At 37.4% G+C, this 13,211-nt stretch overlaps 1 protein-coding gene across 2 annotated transcripts in view; it reads right to left on the reverse strand.

Moving 5' to 3' along the window:
* Window positions 1-13,211, reverse strand: part of LOC130407473 (rho GTPase-activating protein 26-like) — a 74,664-nt gene that overhangs the window by 7,293 nt on the left and 54,160 nt on the right. The window contains exons 17-20 of one of the 2 annotated variants that reach the window (XM_056730346.1): window positions 12,180-12,285; window positions 10,279-10,438; window positions 6,552-6,702; window positions 5,635-5,791 (exon numbers count right to left, since the gene is read on the reverse strand). In XM_056730346.1, coding sequence (XP_056586324.1) covers window positions 5,635-5,791; window positions 6,552-6,702; window positions 10,279-10,438; window positions 12,180-12,285 — 574 coding nt within the window. The remainder of the gene's footprint in view (window positions 1-5,634; window positions 5,792-6,551; window positions 6,703-10,278; window positions 10,439-12,179; window positions 12,286-13,211) is intronic. The other variant, XM_056730347.1, reaches the window with a different exon arrangement.

The raw sequence follows: 13,211 nt of genomic DNA on the forward strand, positions 1-13,211 counted from the left end.
CATAGACAACGTGTTCATATTTTGTCATATAAGGGAATACAGTATTACATTTAATCTTTTTTTCTCATTATAATCCTTATCTTTTGCAGGATGATGCACTTCACTGACTTTACACCGTGTTCTCATGTCAATGTGCTCGTGTACCCAAACTAACAGCTCGAATCCATAATGAAATGACGTTTTCTCAGGCGACACACAGAAAGGAAGTGGACACATCTTTATTTGCACAGCACCAAATGATGCCGCTAATCTGATGAGCATCTAATCAGAGAGATAGTGGGGTTGTCAAGGGAACGGTATGACCTCATGAGGTGAGTAAAGTGTAATGATCTAAATGTCTGTACATTTAGACGTAATGATGGACCAATAACCAGATTGAACTAAAATACTGTTATACAACTGTGGCAAAAAAGAGACGCAAGATGTATTGTGGTCATTCCAGTCCAGTGTTTGTTAAATTACAAAATCAAACATCAAGAGTGACAAAGTAATCCAACAGCAATGTGAAATACTGACAACATGACAAGACACATGAAAACTGTGATAAAAATCAAGGTTATCACTTCAAAAATATATTTTTGAACTTTTCATGAAAACAAATATGACTGATATGAATCTGAACTTCATTTTCTGCAAAAGAAGTTCACAGAATTAATCAAAAAAGAACATTTTACATACACACATACATAGAAATATACGTTCAAAAAAATGTACAATTATTTTGAAATGGTAACTTTTCCATGGATTCAGATCCAGATTTGTCCCATTTTGCTTGTTTAAGACCGATAATTCAGACCCTGAATGCTGATTGGTTAATACAGGTATCCAGACTATTTAAAACAGAATTTATATCAATCATTTATAAAAAAAATGATGAATAACTTGAGTGAATTATGAAATTTCCTGAAAATCTATTTAAATATCCATTTGAATATTCTGTACAAAAATATCAATGTTTTCCCTAAAGGTGGTCAGGGCTGTACATTAGCTTTTTTGCACATAGCACCGAAGCTACAGAGTTTTAAAGTTTTGTAGCACGGGCCAAACAGTTGTAGCACAACTACACTTTTTACTACACTTTATACACTTTCTACAAGTGAATTATTTTATCATAGGGTTCAAATTAGGCAGACTTGTATTTTGGCGGGTCGTCGCGAAAACACTTGAGTTTGAGTTTCAGTGTGTTTGACAGTAGCTTCACTTAAACAGTGAAATGCTCGTAAAATAATCTTAGAACAACTCTGTGGATGAAGTTCAAGTGCTCATGTCCTCGTATAGTACGATACAGACAAATCCACAAGTTTTACGCTTGCAACATGTTAAACTGTGCATCTCATTCACTGATACGCTGAACAAGCAGAGGACATATTATAATTCAGCCTTCGTGATTCCTTCGATGTTTTCCTGCATCGTGCAGATCATAGGGCTCTAGATCAATGGACTTGATGCAGCTGGAAAACAAGTTTTAATTGCAAAAACTAGATAAAAACGGAAATAAATAGCAGTGCACCATTAGTTAACCTCACACACGAACAAGCACAACATCAAACGCACTTCACACAAATGAACCACAAATTAGGCATGGTTTTACTACAGTTATCATAGTTCAACAATGATATGAATAGTAAACTGTTCTTATAAAAGTACAAAAATAATAAATTATTTATGCATTTTTTAATTTTCCTATAATAAAATCAAGAATTTAAAATCACTTTTAAAATGATTTACTTGGCCACTAATTTACTGTATGGAATAGTTTTTTATTTTTCTGTTTTGTTTATTTCTTTGTTGGTTCAACGATCCAACTGCACAGCTAAAGATATTACAATGATGGACGTCATGTTAATTTAAGAAACGCAGACAGCTCTTGTTCTGCAACTCTTTTTAGCGCCTCCACTTTGGCGTACTGCCGCAACTGAAGTTACAAATGACAGTCTGTTTAATGCACGCACCATTTCTTGTGAAGACACCCGACATAATTTTGGCAAGAGTCTGAGGCGGCCGCCTCCAATTTCTCTATGAAGGACAAACCCTGACTATTGTATGTTTGGCTAGTTGTAGAAACAGTATTAAAAGCATCAGTTCATGGTTCGTTTGACCCTTTCATTGAGTCTGTTGAATGTTTAGTAAGGCTCTGTCATGATCAGAGTAAATTGATGACAGGTTTCCTCAGGTAGCCTATCAAACGTCAGATCATCATTGATTTACAGCCTGTAGGCATATAGATATGAATATATCAGCAGTCACTCACTTCATACAGATCATCTCAGTGCTGTGGCTTTACAAGGCTCATCCTCACCACTAAATCAACAAACACAGCAACTATTAATCTCCTAATATCATAAACAAGAATCCAGATTAAACTCCCAAAATAAATAGAGCTCGCAACTGTGCTGAATTGGAAAAGGATGGATTTTCAGCTAAATCCTTGAAAATGATTTACTGGAGATGATAAAAGTATCATCAAATGTTTGAATATTTAATTATAATTTATTATCTTAAGTCACAGCATTAATGTGCAAACTGTGTATTTTATGTAAAAACCTTAGTTCTGTTTTTAAATTTACTTTATTAGAACAGTGGTTCTCAACAGGGGGGCCGGGGTCCACAGGGGTTATCCAGCGGAATTACAGGGGGGTCATTTTAAAATGAGACAAAATTTGCATTGAAATACATTACAAATATAGATTTCCTATCATTTTGCAATTTGTACAGTTAATAAATGTTTTTCCAGTTTTTATGAAACTCGAAAATATTTTATCGGGAAGAAATTTTGAGGTTTTCTGAGTGGGAGGGGGCCATTTGAACATTGTTAAATACAATGAGGGGCCTTGGAGTGAAAAAGCCCTTGTATTAGACTATTAGATTATTAAGACTTTGACATCATGCATGTCTCTTGAGTTTAACACAGCATGAAAACACACTTAAAGCACTAAAGGCTCTTCTAAAGGTGTATGACAGCTGTGTGTGACAAACAGGTGAAAATGTGAGTCATTATTCCATCAACATCTTTCTCTACATCAAAGCTCCGAGATGCATTACCAAGAAAAGATTTTATGTAAATATTTCTGACACATACTTATCATATGGATTGAGAATATGCAATATAGATGACTTTCATTTTTGCTTGCGTCAGATACTTGCCTATTTTCCTAGACTATTTCGGCATTAAGAACGTTACGTGGCCCAAATTTAACTTCTGATAGACCTTCGCAAAGAATCAAGAACTGTTGAGTTGTTTTAATTTCGTTTAATACAATACATTTTTTATAAATTAATAGTAACATAAATTCCATATAAAATATTTTTTTACAACTTTTTATCCACTTAATAAATTGTAGTTTATTTTCTTTTTGCAACAGAGCAATCAACAACAAAAAAATCTACACTCCTAAAACTATAGTCACAAACTGAGCTCTACCTCTTCAAATCTCTCAGTGTTGTAATCTTCACGGATGTGAACTTTTAACCGAGCCAAAAAGTGATGATATAAAGTGCTTGAGTTGTTTACTTTGAAATTAATCTTTCCACCTGCTCAACCCATTCAGGCCCATATCAACCGACTGTGAATATAATAGCGTTCATTATAGTATTGAGAGGGTAATCCTGTACTTCCACGATCATCCCTCGCCACACACTTTAGTGACATCACAGTGAGTTCAGGGGAGGCCAGAGAGAAATATTATCCACTGCTGGGCCACATTACTTAGGAAAAATAAGCCCTTTACAACGTGTTTCAGATGAATCTTCTCTGACCACTATTCTGAAATTGAAAGTAACATGAACTAAGATGAATATTGCTGTAGAGCTATTGTTCACTTTAACTAATGTAGTTTACCCATATAAAGAAATGCAACCTTATTGTAAAGCGTTACACAACATTTATTAGGTTTGCATGAATTTTGAGGAAGATTGCAATTTTCCTTGTAAGTCACACAAAGTCACACAAAGAAACGTGTGTCAGTGTCTGAGCTGCAGCGTTCACACTACAATCCGGTTTAAACTGACTTTATATCTGTATCTAGCACTGATAACTTCAGTGTGATTGTCTTAATATCAGGTTAAATTGTGTGATATTTTTCCTGACATTTGTTTTATATTATTTTCGTATTGTTGGTTCTGTTATCATTCAGATTCTTTTTGATTAGACACGGCCAGCCTCTCATCCTCTGAGAAAACGCCCCTGCTAGTTACATAACACAGTCAAACCAACCTTATCTCTGAGAGAAATACAGTTCTCATAACTCACTGGTTGGTTTTATTTATTTTTCCCATAAATTGAAAATGAAATTTCTTACATTATCACTTTGCATGCTTAATAGAAACCCCTTAACATAATGTATGCATTAAATTATTTTAAAGGCCTGTCTAATTGAGTTTTTATTATTTTCATTTGATGCTCGTTTTTTTATTCCTTTCTAATTATGTGTATGTTTGAGCCATCGGGGAATCCTGGAGTCTGATTATTTGACCCTGCTGAACCTGGTAGCTTTGACTATTTGCATAGCTTGCAAGAGGTGATGGTAATCAAAAAAATAAGCCCGGTAGTTTAGCCAAGCAAAAGCTGATCATGTCTCGACTTGCCTTCAAGTTTGATTAATAGATTTGTGTATGAAACAGCGGGAGGGGGATGTTTTTATGACTGCATTTCATAAAAATGTTGCTGTGTTTGCGTGTCTGTTTACTTCACAGGAATTACTTGTTGTTTTATACAGGACACACTTTTCATATGATGTAAAATATGTGTCTTCTAGAGGAGAGGTAAGAACGGGAGAGTGCCGCGGACAGAGCCATGTGGCACGCCGGCTAAAAGAGGTCATGACCAGACCTCACCAGTCGTCGATCTAAATGGTAAATATGTTGGCAGGAAATGATAAGAATCTGAGGGCTGTTGGGTTTCGTCATTTCCGTTCAAATAATAAAACCTCAAAGCCAACAAAGACTGTAACCAATGCAAGGCACTGAAATGAAACGCAGATCCTATCAGCAGGCCTTTTGCTCTGCACTTTTGACCCCAAAGCAAGAGTGCAAAACTGTAATAAACACAACCACCAGTATAAATGTCTGTCCACTTTGATGGAAGCTTGCACAAACTTATTCCAACTGAAGAAAATATACACTGTGTGCTGGATGGTTTAAAAATATCTAAACATGTTCTTAACTTTTTTCGTTTACATATTCTCAAGGAAATTAGTGATGCTTACACTGAAAAGCACAATGCTAATGTCTTCTGAGTGGTTGCTAGGGCCTTTTTAAGATGGTCATAATTTAGTACCTGGGGTAATACATGAGGATTAGTAATAGTGATGCTTGCTTAAGAAAACGCTACTGATATTTAAAAAACTTGCAACAGTTTAATCTCACTTTCAGCACAGTCAGCAGAGTATCATTGCTGAGAAAACTGCTTTTTTGGTAACCTATTGTCAGTATGAAAACAAAGTAATGAGTGCATTTCATTGAATTGGAGTTCTTTGGAAAATTGGGCCAAGGAGTCTCAAAATGGACCTGAAGATAATTGTTCCAAAATCTCCCCTATCCACCGCAGACTGGTATACATGAAACAGTGTGCCATGTTATCAGATAAAAAATGTTGAGAAGTGTAGAATGCAAGTTCTTTAAAGCATGTTAACTCACAGTGAAGTAGGCCGGCTTTGTTGTTTGGGTGGCAGAGGGCCATCTTGGTCTCCGGTGGTCGAGCTGTTGAATCGGGTCCAGCTGTGTGTGTTGTTACAGTTGAGCGTTTGAGACTCTGTGCCGGAGTTTACCAAAACACTGTTCCTCTTTTCCACTGCTGACAGAAAACCAGAAACGTTGTGATTCTGTTAACAAGTTAATGAGATGCTGATTTCTCCAGCCTCTGGAGTATACAAGTGTTTCTTAAGGAGTCACTTGTATTTCAATAAACCCAAGTTGCACTTCGGCTGGATCAACTATAACGTCTAAGCCAGTGGTCCTCAAACTAGGGGCAACGGCCCCTTATGGGGGACCTAAGGTGGATCAAGAGGGGCCACTAGTTTGTGTTATTTTATAATTTATAGAAGTTGATCAGATCAAACATCAGAAAAATAAGACCACGAACCAAAATAATTGATGTTCCAGCATTGTATTACAGAATATGTTTTTGGTTTAATTAAAGTTCTTAGTTTAAGATTATAAGTCTTTATTTGGGGGTCCGCAAAGCAATGCACACTACAAAAAGGGGGCCTTACAATAAAAAATTGTGAGAACCACTGGTCTAAACGAATGGATTTGGAAGTTTGTACGTCACATGTCTAGAAGCTGTTACGGCTGAATGTGTGTTACTGTAGACTCTGCCAACTTAAAAAATGTAAATCAATTTTAATATTCAATTCCATTGTTATTTGAATAAGAATGGACAAATAATTTATGGACTTGAAACTGAAATGTTTCCTTTGAGCCAACCTGATGCCCTGAGCAATATAAAATAGTTTATATCTCAGGAGCCCAGAAAAAGAATTGAGATTTTTACATAAATCTGAAGCATATAATTGAACTAATGAATTTCTTTTACGCAAAAGCATGAAGTGTACCTTTGTCTTTGTCTGAGAAGGATGGGGTATGAAAGAGAGTGAGGGGTCTCTCGCTGCAGGACGGGGGCTTGTTGTCAGCACTTTTACGTCTGGGCAGGGTGAGTTGGGAGTTTCCTTGTCCTCCTCCACATGCCGGCATGTCTTTAAATATCTGTACAGGGGAGATTCACATCAGCATACAGTGTCACAATAATGGGGTCAGTGTCTCTTCAAAAACAGCACAGACTCAAATGACTGCTACTCATGTAGGTCGGACAGGACCACTTTGATTCGTCTGGGCATAGAAAGGTCAACATTGCTGCATCTTGAAATATTCTTCTACACATTTTGTGTTTAAAAGAATAAATTAAAACTGGGATTAAAGGTCTAAAACTATAGCAGTTCAGAATAGATTAAAGTTCATGCAAGACTTATACGTCAGTCTTGACAGAAAGCTGTTTATGGAGGTTACAGGTCTTCAAAGCTTTATGCAAAGTTTTATTCAAAGTGTGTTTGTAAATGTCAAGGTTGTAGGGTCAAGCTTATGTTACACTCTGCTGGCTGTTTGTTTTACTGTATATACTGTAACTGTACATTGTATATGCTGAAATAGAGGACGGGTAGCCTAACATCAAAGCATTATGGGTCATTTCACCTCATTCACACAAGACCATCTCTCTCTCTCTCTGTGTTTCCTCACAGTTTTCCCAACTAGCTTGTTTGCCAGGGTGTTGATATGCAGTTGTAAAGCGTTATGAGTGGTTGTTAGCATTTAATGTACCATTTATGGATTTCTGTGTGGTTTCAAGTGTTAAAAAGAGTCCCCAAGATCATGCTATTTTGGTAAATTGGAAAACTAATAGCTCACTTCCGTCTGAACAAACAGAGTGTTATAAAGTGTCAATAATGCTTTGTGTGTAACACCGTGTCTTCACTGGATGTGACACCACAAAAGACATTAGAAGCGTATTAGAACTCATTGAAATGTAACATTTTGTCCACACTGGATGCGGCGCAACAAACCCATTCAGAACAAGAAGGTTGTCATGTCGCGTCCAGTCTAGACATGGTGTAAATCTAATCATTGTTTTTCACTCTCTGAGCGGGGGGGGGTCTTGTGTTGTGATGCTGGGGTCAGGTCAGGGAATCAGCCTTGAGCCGATTTACAAGTTACCATGGCGACCCACTGTAAGCCTCTTTACCATTAAGTCCCCACTGGATTTGAAGTTACCTGTTAGAGTAAACAAGGGCCGAGCACCAACCCTACAGAGGATTTCACTGCCGGAAAAACACACTGAATCAAAGCCGTCCCCTTCAACTGAGGATTTACATCTTTCATTCACACCCATGTGCGAAAGGCACGGCTCATAAACGCTCTGTCGGGACACAAGTGATCAAAACCTACTGAGTCATTTCACTGGATGAACATAAACACTAAAGGTGGTGGTTGAAAGGGGTGTGGCGAGACACTTATCCCACGAGACTGAGTTCACAAGAACAAGACAAGATTTTGAGACTTTTCGAAAGAAATCCTCTATTATGAAATATAATGGGTATTTTATTCTCCTTAAAAACACAAAATGCAAAAAATGAAGGCATTATAAAAAAGACTAATAATTAAACTTCTATTTTAATGAATATTATTATGCAGTATGTGGTTGTTTTCTCTATATGCTTGTGTTCGTAGAGGTGGCGATAATATCACATATGTCAATCCTCCCGCCTCCACTGACTGAACCATCATAGCCTTCAGAGAAACACTTAAAACTACATAATCACATCATGTTTTATGCTTACATTGCACATATTTAAGAGACAGATGATCCGTTTTTGAAGAGGTTTGCATGTGAATGTATTTAAAATAACGTAATAGCGCCCACTAAAGTGCTGTTGGCAGCGCAAACCGCCATAAACACTAGCTTAATGCGGCAGGCGCTCCAGACGTCCTTTAAGGTTGAAACCCATACGTCTAGCGCGTGTTTACAAAGAGAAACGGTGGGAAAGTAGAGCAGCGGAAATGTGTTTTGTAGTTTTAATTCTGTATTTAGAGAGCTCTCAGTTATACTGGACTTCAATGTTAAATGCCTATAATTCATGTTAAAATAAATATAAAATAATTAATTTAATGGAGACATTATTTGCCGTACTAATATCAGAATGTTGGCTTTCATTCGTAAACTGATGCTGTTGAAGAAATCTGTGTTTCTAAATTCATTTGAAGATCAAATGTGAAATGATTAAAATGTGAAAGTATATTTGAAAACATTAATGTTATGTGCGATTAATCAGATTCATTTTTTTTTAATCGACTGACAGCACAAGTTAAATACATCTGACACTAGGCCTGTAGCGACGCGTCAATAAATTTCGTCTACGTCATATTTTTGCATCAACGCTTCGCAGCAGCTCGCCACAATCACGTGGGAGATCAAAACATGGGTATGGGAATACTTCAAAATTAGTCCCAAACATAAAGGTGTCGTTATTTGCGCTAACTATCTTAGCTCTCCGTGCAGTATGTTCGTGCTAGGTAGCTACTGGCGCCTAGACTGCTGTGTTTAGCTAACGTTAGTTATCATCTAATGTTGGCCTGAATGGAAGCTAGCTTACGGCTGCAGAACACCGCTATCTATAGTAGCTGACGTTAGCTAACATGAACGTTAGATACTAACCTAGCACAAACAAACTGCACAGAGAGCTAAGATACATTGTTAATTAGTTAGCCTAGCATCACCAAATTGCACAGCTGCTAGATAGCCACGTTAGCATTCAAATAAACTAATCATAGCATAGCACTACAATGAGGTTAAGAGTAGATTTAAAATACCCCACAGTCATAGCTGTTGTTCTAATATGCATTGCTTTCGTGTTTTCTAGGACAAAGCAAAGAACCTTGGCGTCCTGTCCTGAGAAAGATATATGCAACAACAGGAATTTTATATTGTGTTAAACACTGCACAGTGTTTTTTTTTTGCACTACAACTTTAGAATTTTTTGAATAAGAGAGTTATGCTGGTACTGTAAAGAGTAAACAGGCTGGTCTCTCATTATGTATAACAGTAAAATAATTGTATTTATTTTATTTTGTGTAAAGAAGAATATTTTTTGCTGTGCATAACTGTTGTTTAATAAATTGTATTATTAAGATTTTTTTGGTATTTATTTGAGATACATTATGGTTTTGACTAATCAAGCAACAGAAAAATAAGCATTAGATTGATTGTCCAATTAGTCGTTAGATTAGTCGACTAATCGATAAAATAATTGTCAGATTAATTGTTTCATAAATAATTGTTTACCCCCAGCCCTATCCGTCACCCTCACTTGTTTCCGTGTGATGTGCACAGTCGGGTGGTGCCAACTGAAGCTATAAAAAACAAGAGGCGGAAAGCCTGTTGATCTGATTTGATCTTTTTGTTTCCATTGTTTGTCTCATTTGTCAGTCGCTTTGGAGATGTGCATCTGCTAGATGACTAAATAAAATACTAAGTTGTAATTAATCACTATGAAAGATCTGAATGACGTGGTGTGAACACACCTTTAAGTTTTTTAATGACACGTTTGCTCAACTGTCATTTAGTTTATAAGTTAGCGGCTGTTGTTCAAACACAAAAGTAAAATTGTTTGGTATTGTCTCCGAGCTGTTGAGTGTCAATTATAACTATTTTTATATCATCACAAGAATATTCATAATAATAGATGGGGTGCTTTATTTTCCATTAAAATACAAAGGGTGGTCAGTCTTTACCCGTTCATGGTTCTCGATTAGGATTTCGATCACGATGTTCTGGAATTTGATGTCCATGATGGCGGCCACCGTCTCCTCCTGGGGTCTCAACAGCGTCGGGCCGAACACCACGCCGAGGTTTGCTACCGTCATCAGATTCTGCTGGTGGTGACTGGCCACTCTAATGAGAAATAACAGCCATTTAGACTCAAAAATAGAATAAAATCGTTATTTATTCATCGCATCACCGAGCCGGTAAAAGTTGTTTCCATGACTTTCAGGTTACATAACCATGTTATATTACAGCGGCTTGTGAAAACCCGTCTGGCGGAGTAACCAGACCCTCATAACTAATACCACATACAATTAGAGTTTAGTTGATATATTTCACATGACGTGTAGATGAAGTGCACATAAACCGATATTATGTTATTTTCTGCCAGCATGAGGAGAAATTGAACTTGAAGCAGGGCTCCTTTCACTTAACAGATAGGTAGGCAAACTTTTTTTGGAATGCTGGTTGAAAGTTTCCACATCTGAAAGCAATCAGTAATAAGATAATCATCAGGACCGTAAGCTGTTCTTCCAGGCATTGCATTCGGCAGAAAAACGTCACAAAAATGCTGTTTGGAATGCACCCTTCCTGACGCAATACTGACAAACATCGACCCCTTGAAGGGTGTCCGTGGGGTGACTAATGGGGCAATGCAAGTTTTCGTGCAAATGGTTGGAGAATAAAGAGTTGGAAGCATGACTGAGGGCCGTCTCCATGAGGCGTACTGCTCAGTGTGTCGGAAGGCGATTAGCTTAGCCTCGTTTCCCTTTTTTAATAAACCTTGCATTGGGTTAGTCTTAAAAGTATTAAATTAAGCTCCATGAGTTCTCTATATACCCTGCTTGGCTGTGAATAACTAGTGATATGAATAACCCTCAGTTTCTTGAACAAACCAATCATATTGAGTCCTAGCCTAGCATTAAAGTGATAATTCACCCCAAAATGAAAATTCGGTCATTTATTCACCTTCGAGTTGTTCGATACCTGTATAAATGTCTTTGTTCTAATGAACACAGAGAAAGATATTTGGACAAATGCCAAAACAAAGAAATGTATAATACATGACTGAATGTTCACTTTTGGGTGAACTGTCACTTTAAGAGCACTATGCTAAAACTCCAAACCTATACATCTTTGTCATCAGTCCAGTACAGCTGTTATTGGAGTATTCGTTGTGACAAATTAACCCCAAAACACATTCACATAGTCCAAATGTTTGGTTTTGATGAGAAAACTACACACTCCCAAATGATAATTCTGTATCAACAACCCATGTTGCATTACACCAGCAGCTTTTCACAGCACATGAATGAACAGAAGATCTGCCAAGCGAAACCGCTGCTTTACAACTATTATACAGTAAATGTAATTATAAATCTGAATCATCCAGCGTTTATTAACATTGAATGCTGATGACTGCCAGAGTCGGAAATGGTTTTTACTGGAATCACATGCCAGTACATCATTTGTTTTCAGACGCGTCCTGATGGCGACTGATACGTTTGTTTTACAGCATTCTCCGGCAAATGAGGATATGCAAATTAAAAGTTGGTTATTAAAAATTCTCTTCAAAGGCATTATGAATCTTTCGCATTCATCTGCTTTGTTGATTTTCTTTCCCTTAGGGACTCTAAAATACTCTCTGATCTATTGAGTGTGGGATCCACAGTCAGGGTGTCAAATTCAACTGGCACAAAAGAAAATGGGAGCTGGTTAAAAGCTGGACAGGTGGAGGAAAACAAGCTGTGCTCTTCAGCCGAGCGTATACAAAGGAGAAGGACCTTTTTTTACGATGGCAATCCTCTTAAAGCTTTTGGAGCTGCGGGCTTCGTAACTCAGTGAAAGGGGCGTCAACACTCAAACTTACTTGGCCAAGTGTTTCATAAGAAGTTCCAGCATCTGTCGGTTCTTCTCCGGGAGACGGTGCACTATGGTGTGAATCTCCGCCGCCCGCGCTTCAGGATTTTCTAGTTCTGGGGAGAAAGAAAAATGAGTCGCGTCAAGCGAGCACTTTTCATGTCTTTTCGCATAAACTGTAGGAGTTTTATTGTTGTATTTTACTGCAGTACATTCGCAGCAGGGGTGGAAGTCAGCAGAGACTTTCCATTGTGTGTATTTCCACATTCACACACGCGTATAATACACAAACCATTACACGTCTGAAATCATCGCTTCCTGACCTGATCCGCACCCATTATTCCAATAATGCACAAGCTGCCGTGTCCCTTTGGATGCAAAAACACAGGGACGACGCCACCTACTGTATGTGACATCTACCACGGTGTTCATTAAGGGCAAAGCTAAGCCACCAGACGTGGACTCTTAAAGGTCAGTGAAATATTAGAGCAATCTATCTCACTGCCGTGAAATCCTAATAATCCCCCAGTGAAACGGTACAAAGAGAGAAGTAGTTTTCTACTTCACGGAGGAATAAAATCAAGTTTAGAGATATTTATTAAAGTTTCTCAATCAAGATACATTAACTTGAGTGTACAAGTTTATACGTTTGTTTAAACCAAGCCAAAAATCTGCCAATGGGATAAAAAGTCAACTTGAACTAACTTCAATACCAAATTCAGGTTTGTATATCTTACCCCATTGGTCGATAATTTGCTTGTTTTAAACTAACTTTCTTAAAGGAACAGTTCGCCCGAAAAAGACAATTCTGTCATCATAACATTTTTTTTTTATACAAAGAAAGATATTTGGAAAAACGTAACATTTTTGGGACATCATTGACTACCATATTAGAAAAATTTGGTGGTAGTCAACGATGGTAGTCAAAAGTGCCTCAGAACTGTCGGTCGCTAACGTTCTTCCAAATATCTTTCTTTGTGTTCAACCAAACAAAGAAAAATATACAGGTTTGGAGTCAACTTGATGGTGAGTTAATGATGCA

The sequence above is a fragment of the Triplophysa dalaica genome, chromosome 19 (assembly GCF_015846415.1).
Source record: "Triplophysa dalaica isolate WHDGS20190420 chromosome 19, ASM1584641v1, whole genome shotgun sequence".
NCBI lineage: Eukaryota > Metazoa > Chordata > Actinopteri > Cypriniformes > Nemacheilidae > Triplophysa > Triplophysa dalaica.